General features: G+C 44.0%; 2 protein-coding genes across 2 annotated transcripts in view; both read left to right on the top strand.

The window, feature by feature from the left end:
* The window catches only part of LOC310791600 (protein NLRC3-like), a gene marked incomplete at both ends in the record, with an annotated part of 370,782 nt that overhangs the window by 52,929 nt on the left and 299,320 nt on the right, over positions 1-18,533 (top strand). The gene's annotated exons all lie outside the window — the stretch shown is intronic.
* LOC310791139 (intermembrane lipid transfer protein VPS13C-like) overlaps positions 1-18,533 on the top strand; it is a gene marked incomplete at its 5' end in the record, with an annotated part of 102,476 nt that overhangs the window by 10,704 nt on the left and 73,239 nt on the right. The window contains 7 exons of the mRNA XM_083652836.1: positions 8,569-8,745; positions 9,381-9,403; positions 9,581-9,714; positions 11,027-11,183; positions 12,557-12,636; positions 12,939-12,998; positions 13,184-13,337. Of these exons, the coding sequence (XP_083508962.1) occupies positions 8,569-8,745; positions 9,381-9,403; positions 9,581-9,714; positions 11,027-11,183; positions 12,557-12,636; positions 12,939-12,998; positions 13,184-13,337 (785 nt within the window). The remainder of the gene's footprint in view (positions 1-8,568; positions 8,746-9,380; positions 9,404-9,580; positions 9,715-11,026; positions 11,184-12,556; positions 12,637-12,938; positions 12,999-13,183; positions 13,338-18,533) is intronic.

Genomic DNA, 18,533 nt, shown 5'->3' on the forward strand with positions numbered 1-18,533 from the left:
TATGCGGTGGCAGTAACTAGATGGGGCTTTGTATTTTTGTTCGTTTAGCGTTTATTGCTTGGTCATAGACCACTTTGTGAGTGGATTTCAAGTGATAGGTTGTGTTGCGGGGTGCAGCCACGACCGCGCATATCTTGCACTGTTTGTTCCAAGTCTGTGGCTGTGATTGACAGGTGGGTCAAAACTCGCATCGCAATTCTGTGCTGTATATTCGCATCGCTCTTGATGTGTGGACCTTTAAACTCGGCGAAACCATAGTGTTTCCACCCCACATACGTTGTTTTACCTCTCCTCTCGACCAGCGGCTCTCTTTCTGTGACTTCTCTCATCTTATTCTTGTGCTACCACGGAAATAAGCGGGGAGGAGAAGTGCAGTGGCTCTCTGTTCACATGACAGTCATTCCCAACTCGAGCGGTGTGTGTGTGTGTGTGTTTTGGGCTTTGGGGGAGGGGCCGAGCACACCGCTGCAAAGGAAAGGGTGCGCTCGATTTACAACACAAGACAGAACGAGAGTGACAAGAGCCGCAAAATCGTTGTATGTCGATTATCTTGTTTTCATAATCGTGGACAGCCCAAATCGTAATCATGATTAAAATTCGATTAATCGCCCAGCCCTACTTCTAGGGCTCGCATTTACGCTTCAAAACTCATGAAAGTGGTCCTCATGTGTGAAGATTATCCCGCTGAACCTTGGTTCGCGTTTGATTAAACTTGCGTTGCCCAGAGACCTTATTTGAAGCATCGCGCCAAAAACCCATTCAAAAATCCCATAGACAGAAACAGTGTTGAACCAGGAAGTTCGGGACTTCCGCATTCAGCCTACAAAAATACGTCATCCCTGCGGCTCTCTATGCCTGCTAGAACTTACTTCACCAATACTAGTACAGTGAAATCTGCTTATAGTGATCACTGTTATAGTGATCAACCGCTTATAGTGATCAAAAAGCTCCTGAATCATTTCTATACACATGCTGTTTAAATAATTTGCTTACAGTGATGATTTTGGGCCTTGTCCCCACTGAGAACAATGTGATTTTTTTTTTAGTTACTGTAATTGTATTATTTTTTTTACTTACAAACTGCCAAAAATGAGCCAGTGAGATACAGCAGCGATACTCATGTGCATGTCTGTCTGTATGTGGAGAGATGACTGCATGTCTGTCTGTGGAGAGATGGCAGCGTCTCTGTCTACGCAAGACAGATGTGTTTGAAACAGCTGGAGGCCTAACTTACTATATGGATTTTTAAAGTCAACATTCCTTTACTTTATATGTACTGTATTCATGTAATTCATATACAAATGCCAATTAGATGGTGATCTGCATGAGAAATAAAGAAAAAGAAGAAATCCGTTATAATGATCATCTGTTTATAGTGATCAATTTGACCCGTCCCAAGCTGATCACTATAAGGTCACTTTCACATATAAGCTGGTGGACTCGGTGCGATTCGGGCGGGTGAAGTTGCAACATTGTTGTGATTTTCATTTGGTTTGGTTTTCTTTCACACAGCAATTTGTCACAAGCGCAGCAAACTTTCTGAACAATATCACATGGTCAAAACAGTCACTCGTCTATTGGACAGAATAGAGAAGGGAAATCTCTCCTCTCCAGCAGGCTGGCCTGGCTGCGTGAGGGCTGACTGAACAACACAAGTGAATCCGCAAAACACGGACATGGAGCAACACCACCTGCGATATTGGGATTTCTGGTGCTACTATCAAATAATTATTTAACAAGAATGTGCCCAATATGAGCAGCAGATGAGGCAGCAAGCTGTTGAACATTTCATTCTACAGATGAGAGTAGCCTACGTACCGAAGGAGATAGGCAAACCGGGGCCAGCTGTTGATAAATGTGATGTTGTTATGACGACGTATGTCACGACGCAGCGCGCAGGTACTGTACACGTGTGCACGCCGCAGTGTTTGTTTTGCTCCCTTCTCCCGTCTTCTACTCATGATGCACTGCATGAGTGCATCAGATGCACTGGCGCTCTTGTGTTTAGTCCGGGTTGCTTTCACACAACAAACGAACCGCGCCAGAGTTCACTTGGAAGCGAACCGAGACCCACGTTTTCAAGCGCGCCAGAGTTCGTTTGTTTGTTCCGCAACAGAGTTCGTTTGCGCTTTCACACCAGCCCAAACAAACCGAACTATCCGAGGAAACGAACTCTGGCGCGGTTAAAGCGGACTAAACAGCTTATATGTGAAAGCGAACTAAGAGGAGTGCACTGCCTCATGGTGTTGTGTCACAAAGTGTGGTGAAATATTGACTCTTATTTCAGATGTGTATTCTTGTGTTTAAATATGCGCAAATGTTAACACATTCAGTGCCAGCGACGCCATATGGCGTCATTAGAAATTTACCGTACAGTGCCAGCGACGCCAAATGGCGTCATAACTCCAAATTGTTTTTTTGACGGGGGGGGTGTCGATCTAAGCTTCTTACGTCACCTCTAACAATATTGTAGCTATTGGAGGTCGATAACCTATTTTACAAACCCATTAGGTGGCGACAGCACTCTCCTGATCAGAGAAAAAGGAGCCAAACACACAGAAATAGTCACTGGGGAAAATGAGGAAATCGCATCGCATCCGTCCGTATGCATCGACGTGCCTCCATAAACGAGCACAACGCCAGCTGTGCCCCCAGCAGCAGCATCCGCTGTCACAACTGAGCACCTCCATGTACGCTGCAACAGCACATTCACATAATCAAACTTATTATTCCGAACTGGAAGCATGCCAGCCCGTGACAAACACACGCGGAACCAAAAAGCTGAATGTCGCGCACCATTCACTGTGTGTGCGCAGCAAACTCAACAGAGACTGAGAGCCACCAGACACATAAGACACACCCAGGAGGCGTGTGCAGTTGAGGGGGGGGGGGGGGGGGGGGGGCACGCAGAGCAGCAGAGCAGCATACACTTCACCCAGACAGACCCAGACATCAGAAAATTAGCTTCAGAGTCAGTGATGTGCTTGAAATGTTTAATTTCACAAAAGGCTCATTATCTCAGCTCGTAGAAAAAAAGCTCTGTTTTTCGTTCAATCAAGCTATCTTCTCCGGCTCATAACTAAAGAACGGAAAATGGGATCAATAAACTTTTTTTTGCAGGTGATAGAAGAGAGTCTCATCGTTATTTGTGCGTGTTCAGTGTTTACATAGTAATTATTAAAGAAATTATATGACTGTTTTAAAATGCATTGCGGCCTATGTGGCACAGCAAGCAACCTTTTGCCCAAGGGCCGTGGCACTGAAAGTGTTAATAGCGGTAATTATTACCAATTTACATATTTTAAACACCTCGTTATCAGACTTATGGAGTTAACGCAGTAATGAGTCCAGAGGTCACACTTCCGGTTCGTACGTGTAAAAGGCAATGGGTTTTTGTATGGGGATTTTGGTTAAACACATGAAATGAGGTCTGTGGTTAACAAAAGTTTATGACGCACCAAAGTTTGTGTTCAGTAAGATAATCTTCACAAACGAAAACCACTTTTATGGATTTGAAGTGTAATAACCAAAATCCCCATACAAAAATCCCATTGCCTTTCCCCCTACGAACCAGCATGCTGGTCATTTCTGGGTAAGCCTAGAAGAATACATCAACCCTGCGATACTCTATTCATTATTAATTCCTTTTTTGTTATTTTTTCTCTTGTACTGTTGCTTTTCTTTGCCTTATCTATAGTTTGCTTGTTTCCTTTCTCTTGTTTTCATCATATTGTTTGCTTTGTACAGATTATTATTAATATTGGTTTTCTGAGGTAGAGACCCTGTATAAACCCATCTTGTGTTTCCTGTCTCTACCCACACATTGTTTTTGCTGTATTCAATTTGTCTGTTTCTTTATATGAGCAAATAAATAAATAAAATAAAAACACTTCTGCCATCAAGGCTACATTACTAGTTAAATGTCCTTTGCTTTCATTGTTTATATATATTGTTTTCCAGCAACCATGATAAGTCTTCACATCCATCAATGTGTGCTGAAACTCCCTGTCTTGACTCAACATTCACAATATAATCTTTGAACGTTCTAAACTGGACTCTGCCTGCTTTATTCTTCAAGTGAACCAGTGAGTGGGGAACAGATTAACCAGGTGGAAGAACTAGTTTTTAGCTGTCATTAGCGTATCAGCCTCAGGAGATGTTTGTGTGGTAGCTACACTGTATCAGCCTCAGGAGATGTTTGTGTGGTAGCTACACTGTATCAGCCTCAGGAGATGCTTGTGTGGTAGCTATACACTGTATCAGCCTCAGGAGATGTTTGTGTGGTAGCTACACTGTATCAGCCTCAGGAGATGTTTGTGTGGTAGCTACACTGTATCAGCCTCAGGAGATGTTTGTGTGGTAGCTATACTGTATCAGCCTCAGGAGATGCTTGTGTGGTAGCTACACTGTATCAGCTTCAGGAGATGCTTGTGTGGTAGCTACACTGTATCAGCCTCAGGGGATGTTTGTGTGGTAGCTACACTGTATCAGCCTCAGGAGATGTTTGTGTGGTAGCTACACTGTATCAGCCTCAGGGGATGCTTGTGTGGTAGCTATACTGTATCAGCCTCAGGAGATGCTTGTGTGGTAGCTACACTGTATCAGCCTCAGGAGATGCTTGTGTGGTAGCTACACTATCAGCCTCAGGAGATGTTTGTGTGGTAGCTACACTGTATCAGCTTCAGGAGATGCTTGTGTGGTAGCTACACTGTATCAGCCTCAGGAGATGTTTGTGTGGTAGCTACACTGTATCAGCCTCAGGAGATGTTTGTGTGGTAGCTACACTGTATCAGCCTCAGGGGATGTTTGTGTGGTAGCTACACTGTATCAGCTTCAGGAGATGCTTATGTGGTAGCTACACTGTATCAGCTTCAGGAGATGCTTGTGTGGTAGCTACACTGTATCAGCCTCAGGGGATGTTTGTGTGGTAGCTACACTGTATCAGCCTCAGGAGATGTTTGTGTGGTAGCTACACTGTATCAGCCTCAGGGGATGCTTGTGTGGTAGCTATACTGTATCAGCCTCAGGAGATGTTTGTGTGGTAGCTACACTATCAGCCTCAGGAGATGCTTGTGTGGTAGCTACACTGTATCAGCCTCAGGAGATGCTTGTGTGGTAGCTACACTGTATCAGCCTCAGGGGATGCTTGTGTGGTAGCTACACTGTATCAGCCTCAGGGGATGCTTGTGTGGTAGCTACACTGTATCAGCCTCAGGGGATGCTTGTGTGGTAGCTACACTGTATCAGCCTCAGGGGATGTTTGTGTGGTAGCTACACTGTATCAGCCTCAGGAGATGTTTGTGTGGTAGCTACACTGTATCAGCCTCAGGAGATGCTTGTGTGGTAGCTACACTGCTGCTGCTGCTTCTGTGTCTTGACTGAGATTAGGTGAACGTTGCTCTCCTGACTGATGAGGCTACTGTAAAATCTGCCAGGCCACCATGCGCCACAGAGAACACACGCCGACATCATCTTGCAGTTGGCTTGTCAATCAAATCTGACACTCTACACTAAAATACAAAATAACCCTAACCCAACGGGATTGTAGTTGCTAAACTCACCGCGCTCAGTAAACTGCCATTGTTAAAGTTAAAGGTGTTAAAGTCAGTTTGAAGCGGGTCGGTCCCGTTTGTGCCGCTTTGCGCTATGAACTCTTTAGGCTACTACTGACTATTTACGAACGCACCCTTTGTATTCATTTTCATTTTCTCTGGAAGTGGATCACCACTGTTTTGTGCTGTTATGGTTATTAGCTTAGTCACTCACGTCTACACTAGCTTCACTGCTGCTACTTTTAGCTAAATCTCGCTTCACCCAAAATGTTATTCGCATAAAAAGACTATATCCACAATGCTAATTATTTTTAGAGGACTGCATCTTGAACTGGAGACATCAAATGGAATTCACGGTTTTGCTAACTAACTACAGTATGACCTGTGATAGTGGTGGTAAAAACAGCTCACTGCCATAACAGCTACATGACATGTAGCTAAGCAACACGATTGATGGCTAACATTCATATGCTAACTTTAGCTGCCTGGTAGCCAACAATGCAAACTATGCCTATAATAACTGACAGCATTTAATTTTCACATGTTTGAAAAGGGGGATTGATGCTCAACTACTAATGCTCTACTGCCATGAATTTTGTAAAACAAATATTAATAATCATATAATCATAATTATCATAATGATTTTAGGGTTGTCCCGATACTGGCCTATTTTGCTGTACTCGTACTCACCCAATACTGACACACCCGTATGCGCCCGATACCACTTTACACCTATGGCTCACACAGCAGAGAAGCTTGGCTGTAGTGTTCACTATGACAGTGTGTTTGTTAGCATCTCTGCCTGGAGCGCTTTGTGAGGAGAAATAAAAAGCTATCAGGTCAGTAATCAGCTGATGCCTGCACCGCATCACTCGCCCATTCACTGTCTGACTGCGTCTGACTAGCAGTTAGCCGCGTAGCCTGCAACAAGATCAAACACTTTCTGTTCAATTTACAGGTTAACATTAGTTGCTCTTCTAGCAGACAATACTGTTGTGGAACAAGCAAAGGCTTACCAGATCGCTGTAATATGTGCTACGTGTCCCGTAATCATTGACCCCCGTAATCCATACTGCCTTAAAGTTTAAAGTTTTAAAAGTGGAACGTAACGTTAATGTCTGTGAAATTAGCGACAATTCTTACAATTTCACTTCCGGTTTATTTGTTTGGTCTTCAAAATAAAAGCACGATAAAGTTCGTTTTTACAATAAACATTAAAGTAGTAATCTAACTATATGAACATAATGAACATAAGAACATGAGGAACCTCTACCTCTAGTTTAATGTTTGAATGAAAATAGACCAGCAGAACAAATACAAAGGAGATGCACAGATATGTGGTTCAAATGGTTGATTCATAGCATACTTATAATTAATGGGAAACCTTATTTCCTTATTTAATCGGAAACTTTTGATTATAAGGCATCAAGAGAAGAGACAATCAAGTATAGCCATTATGCAAAATTTGTGTGGTCTTGTGAAAACTAGGTACTTTTGCAGATATAGCATACTAAAGAAAATGACTAAAACCCATAATCTTGAAAAGTTATCTTTTAATTAACCATAAAAAGCATAGACGGATTATGACATCACGGGCCCCTGGGCATGCCCCCCTCACGGGCCCCCCCCTCACAGCGCAATTTTTTTTTTTTTTTGCGCCCCGATTTTTTTTAATCCAGAATGCAACTCGGGCAAGTTATCAGATATCTGCACTGATTGCAAAGGGTGGATAGCTTTTTCATGTGGTGACTTTGTGAAACAGTGTCTGAATGTGGCTGCAGATATACTGTGTTCACTCCTGAGATTGCATCCCTGCAAATTGTCATGGCAAATTGTTTACAAAAGATGAACAATAAAGCTGATTTTCAAAGTACCTTGAGGATTTTTCAAGTTGTGAATTAAGTCAAATTTCTCTCTTGATTACAAAGGTGGAAAATACAACTGTTTTTAACTGGGTGTTTACTGATTAAATGTTTAAGCTCCCCACAAATGCAGATGTTTTTTTTTAAATATATATAACCAATTGCAAATTATTACAATTACCAAACAGATAAAAAGTAGATTATAATATTGAAATGTTATTTTAGATTTAGAATGTTAATTTTCTATAAAACACAATACATTTTAATGTAATTCCACAACGTTAATTTTTGGCCCTCGGCCCTCCACCCAGATTGAGTTTTGGCCCTTCATGGGAAAGAATTTGGGCACCCCTGAGCTAGAGTCTCTTCGCAGGCCGCCTGCGAAGTGAGCTCAGGGGCCCATAAGCTAGAGTCTCAGCTGCGAAGTGAGCTCAGGGGGCCCATAAGCTAGAGTCTCAGCTGCGAAGTGAGCTCAGGGGCCCATAAGCTAGAGTCTCAGCTGCGAAGTGAGCTCAGGGGCCCATAAGCTAGAGTCTCAGCTGCAAAGTGAGCTCAGGGGCCCATAAGCTATAGAGTCTCAGCTGCAAAGTGAGCTCAGGGGCCCCATCAGTTAGCGATTTCCCCCGTGATGGGCGTGGCCTATTTCATGCAGTGTCTATGGTTTTCCACAGCCATGCCCACTTAGGAGACCTGAATCTATTGGACTCAATGGGAGGAGTGAAGGTAATCTCAGATTATGACCCCATAGTCATCAATATTCGGTCCATTTTCCAAAGTCACATTATCTTCTGAACAATAAACGTTCTTCCATCTCGCCTTCTTCGCATGTGTCTGACATGCTGCCTCACTGCAGTGTGACTGTTTACATTGTGGGATTAACAAAAGTTTATGATACTTTGAAGCGTTACTTTTTTTTTAAATTATTATTACCATTTTGATGATTTTTTTTAAATAATAAAAGTGGTCCTCATTTGTGAAGATTATCTTGCTGAACACAAAGGTCTCAGTTTTCATAAACCTTATTTCAAGCAATTAACCCAAATCCTCATACAGAAATGCCATGACTTCCTGACAAGGGAACCAGCGCAATGGTTTCTGTCAGACACAGCTGCCTGTTGATTGGCTGTTGGTGGTCATGTGACTTCCCGCTCCAGGTTCAAGGTGTCAGGAGAGCTTCCTCTGCTACATGTGAAGATCTCCGACCAGAAGATCCAGGGTGTGCTCGAGCTGGTGGACAGCATCCCCCTGCCTCGCATAGGCTCCGCCCCCTCCACACCCACTGCCAAGGTACGCATGGTTCAGTCCATACAGGCTCCTCCCCAACCGCCAAGGTATGCCTGGTTCTGTACACACAGGCTCCACCCCCTCTATCCCCACTACCACAGTGTTGCAGACAGACAGGCTTCACACTGCAAAAACTTAAATCTTAGCAAGTGGGGGGGGGGGAATGTATAGTATTTAGTACAATAAGTTGAATACATAGGCAGAATTGCCTTAAAGGCCGGCTTTACCGTGAATATATATGAATATATATTAATTCTTAAAAAATCTTAAATTTCGAATCCGTTGAAATTTTTGAAATTGCTTGTTCACAGCCAGAGAAAAAAAAAATGAAAAAAAAAAAAAAAAAAAAAAAAAAAAATGGGCCAGGTGACGCGTTTCGACGCGAAACGCGTCACCTGGCCCAATTTTTTTTTTTTTTTTTTTTTTTTTTTCATTTTTTTTTTAAAATTTCATTTTGAACGACTCAGAATAAGTCGGTCGGTGTTGGTCATTGTCACGACACCATTAACTCTGGGCATCATTATTTACCATTATCATTAGGAACTCGTTCATCTAGGGCAGGAGTCACCAATTATTTCTCCACATGAGAAACCCAGATTGTTGCGATGGCCAGTGCCCATCGCTGATCTAGATCACAAATACAACATGAACATCTTTCTGTGTCTCTTTTTTATGATCTCAGATCTAAAGGCGATCAACATCAGGGTTGATATTTGTATTTGATGGGATGATCTGAAAGTCTAAAGGTTTGGCTCTGTTGCCAAATGAAATGATGACCACTTCTCTGTTTTATCCTGAAAACGTCTGTAAAGAAATTGTTCACAGAAACATCAAGTCGGTGAAAGAGAGAACTCACGTGTTGTCTCTCCTCTGTGTCCTCAGAGAAGGCGGAGCTGTGTGAGCAGCAGATGGAGGCGGTGATGTCACCGGCAGGAGGCGGTGCTCCGCCGGCCGTCGCCAACGGAGCGCCAGGCGAGAACACCGTTAACGTTCTGCTCAACTTTCAGATCAAAGAGGTAAACAACACACCAGGTGGAGAGAGGACTCACTCTGCTGCTGGACGTGTGACCAACATGGCAACATGTCCCCGTACTCGCGCCATTAATCGCTCTCCAAACACAATCCATAGCACATGGTCTAAAAGGCATCACACCCGTGCGTTTAGGGCGTGTCCAAATCCAAATCGCTGTTTAAGCTGCACACAAAGTAAGGCACAAGGCCCAAGTTGATGTCCATTCACTAATCATAGGTGTGTTTTGGGCGTAACATGAACTCAACCAATCAACGGATGCGATGGTTAACCTTTGTAAGTACCCTCAAACCCATGTCCTCACCACATCAGACATCTTTCAATTACTGGTATGTCTAGAACCAAATAAATTACACTCAGTTTTGCCAAGATGGAGAAATAGCTTGTTGTCACTTAGCCATCTACTAACTAACCAATGTAAGCTCTGAGCTTAAGGTTTCTTCAATGACGCTTTTGTCTTTGTGCGACATAAGTAAGGCAGAGGCATCTGCATGAAGAAAGAGATCAGATGAATACGCTGGTTTCAAATCATTTACCTACAGCAGGAAAGAAAGAGGCCCTAGGACACTCCCCTGGAGAACGCCACACTCTAGTATCTCAGGACTGGATAGTAATCCATTAACATCCACCATGTGTACTCTTTAAGATAAGAACCTACCCATTTGACTACTGACTCACTGAACCCCAAAGCGTTCAGTTTCATCAGTAATATAAGACAATATATCGTCTCAACATACACATTCATAAAAAGGAGAGCTCACAATACACAAGTCAAGTTTAGTCATGACTTGTTTAGCAATGACTTGTTTGGACGGCACGGTGGCTCAGTGGTTAACACTGTTGCCTCACAGCAAGAAGGTCCCGGGTTCGAACCCCGGTCCGTCCCAGGTCCTTTCTGTGTGGAGTTTGCATGTTCTCCCGGTGTCCGTGTGGGTTTTCTCCGGGTGCTCCGGTTTCCTCCCACCATCAAGAAAGACATGTATGTTAGGGTTAATACTCCTGTCAGTGCCCCTGACCAAGGTACTGGCAAAATAACTGGAGTTGGTCCCCGGGCGCTGCACTGCAGCCTGCCCACTGCTCCTAGTTCTAGGAAGGTTCCTAGTAGAGGATGGGTCAAATGCAGAGGATGAATTTCCCCAAGGGGATAAATAAAGGATAACTTAACTTAACTTTAGCCAGGACTTGTTTAGCAATGACTTGTTTAGCAATGACTTGTTTAGCCATGACTTGTTTAGCAATGACTTGTTTAGCCATGACTTGTCTGTGAAACACTGTGACTCGTCTGCTTCGTGTCCCAGGTGGTGCTGAAGCTGAAGAAGCCCAGGCAGGGGGTGGAGCTTCCCTTCCTGCTGTTCCAGCTAGAGCAGCTGGGCATCGACACCAAAGTCAAGAAGTACGACATGTGTGGCTCCGCCTACATCAGCAAGATCAGCATGACCTGCCAGGAGTTCACCGGTCAGCTCACCGCTCTCTGTCTCTCTGTCTGGCTGTCTCTCTCCCTCTCTCTCTCTCTCTCTATCTCTCCCTCCCTCCCTCTCTGTCTGGCTGTCTCTCTCCCTCTCTCTCTCTCTCTCTCTCTCTCTCTCCCTCCCTCTCTGTCTGGCTGTCTCTCTCTCTCTCTCTCTCTCTCTCTCTCTCCCTCTCTCCATCCCTCCCTCTCTGTCTGGCTGTCTCTCTCTCTCTCTCTCTCTCTCTCTCTCTCTCTCTCTGTCTCCCTCTCTCCCTCCCTTTCTCTCTGTCTGGCTCTCTCTCTCTCTCTCTCTCTCTCCAAACTAGCTGCTGCAGTGATTCCAAGTGTCTCTTAACCAGCTGTTTAGTTGACGATGGAGTTTTCACCGTGGTGCCATTTCGACACCAGTGTTGTTTCCCTCCTCAACACAGGCCACACCGGTTATACCGCCTGTCGCCAACAGGGGGTCTAAATGCTAGCAAGTCAGCATCACAATGAAGGGGAAACTTAAAACTAGAATATGTAACTTTTGTAGTGGAGAACCTTTGTCTCCCCCTTCTGGCGCTCCTGGCATTGAAGGAACATGCGCTCATGTGGTGTTGGGAAAATAAGTTCCTGATCATTTCCTTTGCTCGAGCAGCACCTGAATGCAGCATTTGTCATAGCCTAGCCATAGCCTACTGTGTCAGGGCTGGAAAAGAGTGGATAAATAGTTTTCAACGTCACACAGTCCCGGTGAAATGACTCGTTTCACTTCAGAATTTGATCCATTCGGTCTGATAACATTTAGAAGGTCTAGAAGAGCCGCACGACTGAATTATTTATCCCAATTTAAGTTATCAGAAAGCTAACGGGAAATTAGCTATCTTGGCCAGGCGGAAGTCTCCGGTGCGCAGCGTGGGAATGTCCCCGGACGACAACACATTGAAAACTTCGGTCCTATCTGGTGCTGATGGGCTTAATCAGCATTGTGGGGACTTGTTTTGCGAGGGCTTGAATGTAACGGATGTTCATCGCTATGCAAAAGTTACACATTTTATCTTAGATTTAGAACGCTGCTCAAAAGCGTTAATACAGCATGAGTGCAGGTCAGATTCTGGCAGATTGTCCTTCTTTTGGCTCCCATTGGATTGTACTGGACACATTACTGCTAATTAATCCTACTCATCATAATCTGTCAGATTAGACATCGGATATTAATTAGTGTTCAGATATTAGTGATCACCATGTTGTTAATCTGTCAGATTAGTCATCAGATATTAGTGCTCAGATATTATATCAGATATCAATATATAAAATGTCTGTGGTCCAAGCCCACTCAGGATGTCGGGATCAAACGTGTGACTCCTCTTCTCCTCTTCCTCTCTGTGTTCTTCAGACTCGGCCGGCGAGCCTCTCTGTCTCATCAGCTCTTCTGTGGAGTCTGGAGCCGAGCTGCTCAAAGTGCAATACTTCAAGGTGGGAACATCACACCGCTGTCCTGGGTTATTGCTTAGACTAGAGGTTTAGGGGTTTGGGTCACCCATGATGTCATCAGTGATGTCACTTGAGCAATTGTGATATCATCAGTGTTGCCATCAGTGATGTCACTCGAGCAATTGTGATGTCATCAGTAATGTAATAAATCTTTCTTCTTCTTCTGTGATGTTTTGCGGCTGTTTTATCATAATGTGTGTTAAATAGTCTAAACCTAAACTCTCTGTCTGTCTGTCTGTCTGTCTGTCTGTCTGTCTGTCTGTCTGTCTGTTGTGTTTCCTCAGGCGGACCGGTCTGGACCAAACTTCTCCACTGTATACAAGAACACAGAGCAGATGATCAATGTGAGTAGTGAGTTCGTTACCACAGCTCTCTGAACAGATCCTGTTTAGGATCTGACCAGGGGTTTCCCAGAGCTGCAGCTCCGCCTGCTATTGGCTCTCTCTCCCCCCTCTCCCTCCTTTTCTCTCGCTCCCTCTCTCTCTAACCGTCCCTCTCTCTCTCTAACTTTCTCTCTCTCTCTCTACAGGTGACCTTCACCTCTCTCGACCTGCTCCTCCACACGGAGGCTCTGCTATCGGCCATGGACTTCTTGTCTGTGGCTCTCTCGCCCGGCTCATCTCCGGAGAGAGAGAGACGGCCCAAGACCGAGACAGAGAGCAAGGCGGCGTCCGCCAAGTCCAGTGAGGGGAACACACACACACACACACACACACACACACTCGTCACATTTGGACAAACGCATCAAATGTGTCATTTGTGTCAGACAAAAAACACACATCTGCAGAAAGGACGTTCCCATCGATTAACCAAAAAACCTAAAAAAAAAAAAAACTCAAAAAAGTTTGCGAAAGTCTGGAGGAAAAAAACACTTTACTCTTAACACGTTCACTGCCGTTGACGAGATATCTCGTCTTAAAAAAAAAACCGGTTGACTGCCGTTGATGAGATATCTCGTCTTAAAATTTTTTTTTTTTTTTTTGACGGTGGGACGTCGATCAACCCCTTTTACATCTCATATTAAAATATGGGAGGTATTGAATGTGTATAATCTATTTTACCGACCCACTAAGTGGCGACAGTGCTCTCCAGACGAGAGAAAGCCAAGCAAAAACAGCCGCGTGAGGAAGCCATTCTCATGAAAATGGATTGGCGAAAACGCTTTCGCTTTCGCGCAGGGAGCTGGCGGTGGGGGATTGCAAATTTGCATAATAGATTATGGGTGGAACACACTTTGAAACACGCAGCATAAATAAGACCAGAATCGCAAAAGCTTCATCAAAGCTCTCAACCGAAACCCCAAGAAACGAGCGAGCCCATCCAGACTCGCCCAAAGAGCGGCCGCCAGCAGACAGGCAGCAGCAGCAGCAGCAACTCGCTTGTGACACGCCCGCTGCAGAGCCAGGGAGGCAGGAGGAGAACACACACGGAGGGAGGAGTTTGAAGGAGAGGGGGGTTTCCTGCTGTTATGGAGGAAATTACTGTTCAAAACTATTGTTTAGATGTCTGACGTCTTACTGATGCCAAAAATGAATGGTTAAAGCAGCTACGAGCAACTTTTCACTGTTTCATTGGGTTGTTTTTGGCGCCCCCTCTCTGAACAAAAGTGGTACTGTTTACTGTCGTAAAACTCCTGGCTTCTCCTCCTCCTCCCTCCTCCTCCCTCCTCCTGCCCGGCTCCCGACAACATCACAACAGTACTCACGCCTCCATTCTCTCCTTTGACCAGTGAATGAATGAAAGACGCTCCAAGTTTATTTTTCATTTTTTCCAAACCCTGCTGTTTCTCAGGATGCAGAGCGACGAGGTAATCTACCTATTTTTTGGCTACGTAATAGATTATGTCAGACGAGGATGTTGAAAAGTATTTGGAAAAACTAGTAAACTTTGTTACAGTCGCGTTCATAGTTACTGTAATAGCCAAACGTTAGCACCAAGTGAAACTCTTTAGGGCACTCGGTAATAGTAATATTGTCGAGAAAGCTAACGTTATCATCACCATTGTATTTTCAAAAACGTTGATACAAGAGGGTAAACTAGGTTTACCAAGCTCTTTGTGAAGAGGCTGAGAGTTTCTTCCAATTTCAGATCAACTGTAGGCTAAATATATCTGCGGGTAAATGGCTTCCCCAACCGTGTAACATTACGTTATATACCACTAGACTCATTGATTACCAACAGCAACATGTAACGTATTTTGGCACGGTTGAAATGGCAAACGAAAAAGTAGCGTTATCAACCAAATCTGTATTACAGTAAATGTAGCCTACACCGTGACCTAACTGTATAACTCCCAGGTAACGTTACATCACGTTAGCCTTTTGCATACATCATGCTGTGGTGCTAACTACCAGGCATACAGTGGAATATACAGTAGGCTTCATTTATAACAAAAGCATACACACATAAGAAGCAATCAAAAATTGCAGATACAATCATTCAATATATAGGAGTCCAAACCATACAAATTGTGGGTGCAAAATATATATATTTTATGTCTATATTTACTCTAACCTATAAAAAAGAACTAATGAATAAATAGGTATTGTAGTAAATGCTTTTTGTTGGTAACTGAGATGGTATAGCACTTCTTCCAATGTAAGATGTATGTAAGGCATAACTAGCATAATGTAGTCCTGATAGACCCATGTTCCTTTTCTAAAGAAGCTATATTAGCTAACAATTGTCTGCCATTATTTCACAGGAGCTCTCCATGCAGGACCTCAGCATAAACACTCTGGACACAGACATTGATACAGAGTACACTGAGGACCCAGACTTTGAAGCTGAGGACATAACAGGCCCCAGTGGAAGCAGCTCGGGACCCGGGGCTCCAGTGGCAGGGGACAGACTAAGGTTGAGGGCTAGGCGGCGGATAGGTGCTGGAGATGGCAGGGAAGAGAGGGGTCAGGGGTCTGAAACTAGTTCTGAACGTGGGACACAAACAGTTGACAGAGGAGGGGGGAGGGGTCGTGCTGGACTTGGTAGGACAGGTCGAGGAGGGGGTATGGCAGGCCGGGGGGCTGGAAGGATTGTTGAACAGGGTGCTTCAGCAGCAGCTACAACAGTCAACAGAGGGGGGAGGGGGAGGGGAAGGCGGAGGGGTCGTGCTGGACTTGGTAGGGCAGGCAGAGGAAGGGGTGCGGCGGGCCAGGGGGGTGGAAGCAGTTCTGACCAGGGTGCTTCATCAGCACCTCCAGCAGTGAACAGAGGAGGGGGGAGGGGAAGGAGGAGGGGTGGTCGCAGGGGGAGAGGCCGAGGCAGACAGAGGAGAGATGAGGACATTAGTCTGCAACACCAGGAACGGATGCAACAACTCCTGGAGGCCAAAAATGCAGAAATGAAGGTTTGTGAACTTCATTATTCCAATATTCTTCCACAACTATAAATAAAAAGCATTTTGCAAACAAGACTATTTGTCGGTGATAACTCACAACTTGTTTGTTTTTTGGCAGGCCAAGGTTGCAAACCTCACTTCAGACCAGAAAGACCAGGTGCTGGAGAAGGTCATCTTGAGGCTCCCAGGAGTTATGTTTGATGTCCTGGACTTCTTTGAGCCTGACCCAGACCCAAACCCCGGGCCCCCAATCCCAAGACAGCTGGATTGGTGCATTTGCACTAACTGCAAGCAAATGCCGACCAACTTGGAGAGGCTATGTTGCAGACAGAGGCCAGAGAACTGCATCAGCAGGTCAGCATATATAGACTACTATATATTGGAAGAGGGAGTTCTGCGCCTGGCCCGTGCTGCGTGGAACGACTTCTTTGCCATCGATGACGACCAAGAGGCAGGCGTGGAGAACCGCCAGTACAGGCACGCAGCCTACAGACAATATGTGTTGTGGCAGTACGGTCGTCTAGGTGAAGGCGTGAGAGTTGTAATCCCCAGCTGTCTTGTTTGGAGGATCAGGGACACCTTCCCAGATGCACAGGGTCACTACAAAGGATTCATCCCACGGCGCCTTATGTAAATGGACAAAATAAACCAGGTCGAGCCAATGCCTATTTGCACATTCCTAATCCAACATCCAATAACTTGAAGACTGATCTATCTATCCTAATGTTCGCTGTATTTTTTTTTAGGTGTTCTAATTTTATGATGGTGTTTTGTTTACAGAGACAAAGGCTTTACATTTTGTTCTCAATGAAAATCCAGTGTTGAAAACTGTTGAAAAAGTTTTATTCTTTTTTTTTTTTTATATATAGGAAAAGGACAATAAAAATATTTTATGGTACACAATCTTTGCCTATTGAATGTTTACAGGTTTTCACAGAGGCAAATCTGTCGTCATCTTCATTATCTGGAAGCGCAGCGCTTTCCTCTCCAAGAAGATTCACAGGGGCAAATGCTGTAGGAGTGAGAGAAGACAGTTTCACCATGGTTAGCTCTGCATTCATTTTGATTTGAATTCAATATTAGAGACCTGTACTTCCAATTCTGTCTTTAGTGTATTGATCACTAGATGTATCTGGCACTTGGCCCTTCTCTAAACATTTACTAATTGCTTTACCAAAATGGTGCAATATCAGAATCTAGAAAAACAGGGGAAACTGGGTAAAAGCTATGAAATGAACAGAGAAATTGAAGATATCAAATCCATAACCGAATACAAAGCAAGAATCAGTGTAGGTGGTACAATAAAATTTTGGTTTTGGTAGAGTTCTGTAGATGCTGATTTTTAAATAGAGTTTATTACATCCGCTAGAGACACTCTTGTAAAGTGGGGGTCCCCAGGAAAAAGGGGAATAGTTTTATTTCACTATAACTCAATTCTGGTCCTGCGTGTCCTACACTTGATGTAGTAGACCATCTACAATAAAATAAAATGTCAGACAGGGGACCCTCAAAGAACATTTTATCCAATGGGGGGTTCAGTGGATCTTATATGTGTGTCAGTTTTTGGATCTTTGATATGAGAAATGTTGAGAAGCGCTGATGCTAAGTACTCTGCATACTGGAAACATTTCAGGGCTCGTTGATGGCCAAATACTCTATTGTTATTAGGGAAAATATAATTTAGAAGTGGGGTACTATTCATGTGATGAAGCACAGATGTAAAAATAGTGTTCTTTATTCCAGTGTTTCTCCACCACTGGGCCATGTTGGAATGTTCCTCAGACAGGGGTGTTTTTGAAAATACTGAGGTGGGTACACTATCCTAGATGAGTTTATATACAGTGGCTTTTCAAATAGGCAGGTAAAATCTCAGCCTCATTTCAAAAAGGTGGCTAAACTGTCTAACACTTTACCCTCCAATACTCCCCTGGACGCAGATAACCTCTGTCATCAATACACAGTAAGGATGATAGCCTATTAGTTATTTATGAAGGTGGTTCTTGGAAATGTTCCAACAATCAGAAGTGGACATTGGATTAAAAAAGCTTGAGCTCCCTTGGTTTAGTAATTTCCAGCAATTTGATGCACAGTTATTAGGAAATATAGACCTCAAAACCAGATTACCACTATGCAGTATAATGTGAGTTTGTGTGTACATACCTCTCCTCGTTGGAAGTGAGCTTTCACCAACTCAGCAGTTGGTGGTGGTGGAATCTCAGCAAGCAGGCCAAGTCTCCTTGGATCAGTCTCCCTAAGCGTTCTTCTTCTTGGGAGTCCCCCTTTTGCTTGCAACCGTACCCCCAGGACGGCTTTCTGCAGGTCACGGATGTAGTTGTAGTCTTTGGCAATCTTCACTGTGTAGACGCTCCATGTTTTGGTCTTCTTATTGTAGTATCGTTTGTGGCTGTGACAGTATGGAATATTTAATTTCATTATTATGTAGATAAGTGATTATTTTATTTACCCCCCATGTCAATTTATTATTATTACTGTTATTCGTTTTGTTATTTTTCTTCCCCGACATTTTCTCCCCAATTGTACT

This window comes from Poromitra crassiceps (genome assembly GCF_964638095.1).
Source record: "Poromitra crassiceps genome assembly, chromosome: 16".
Taxonomy (NCBI): Eukaryota; Metazoa; Chordata; class Actinopteri; order Beryciformes; family Melamphaidae; genus Poromitra; species Poromitra crassiceps.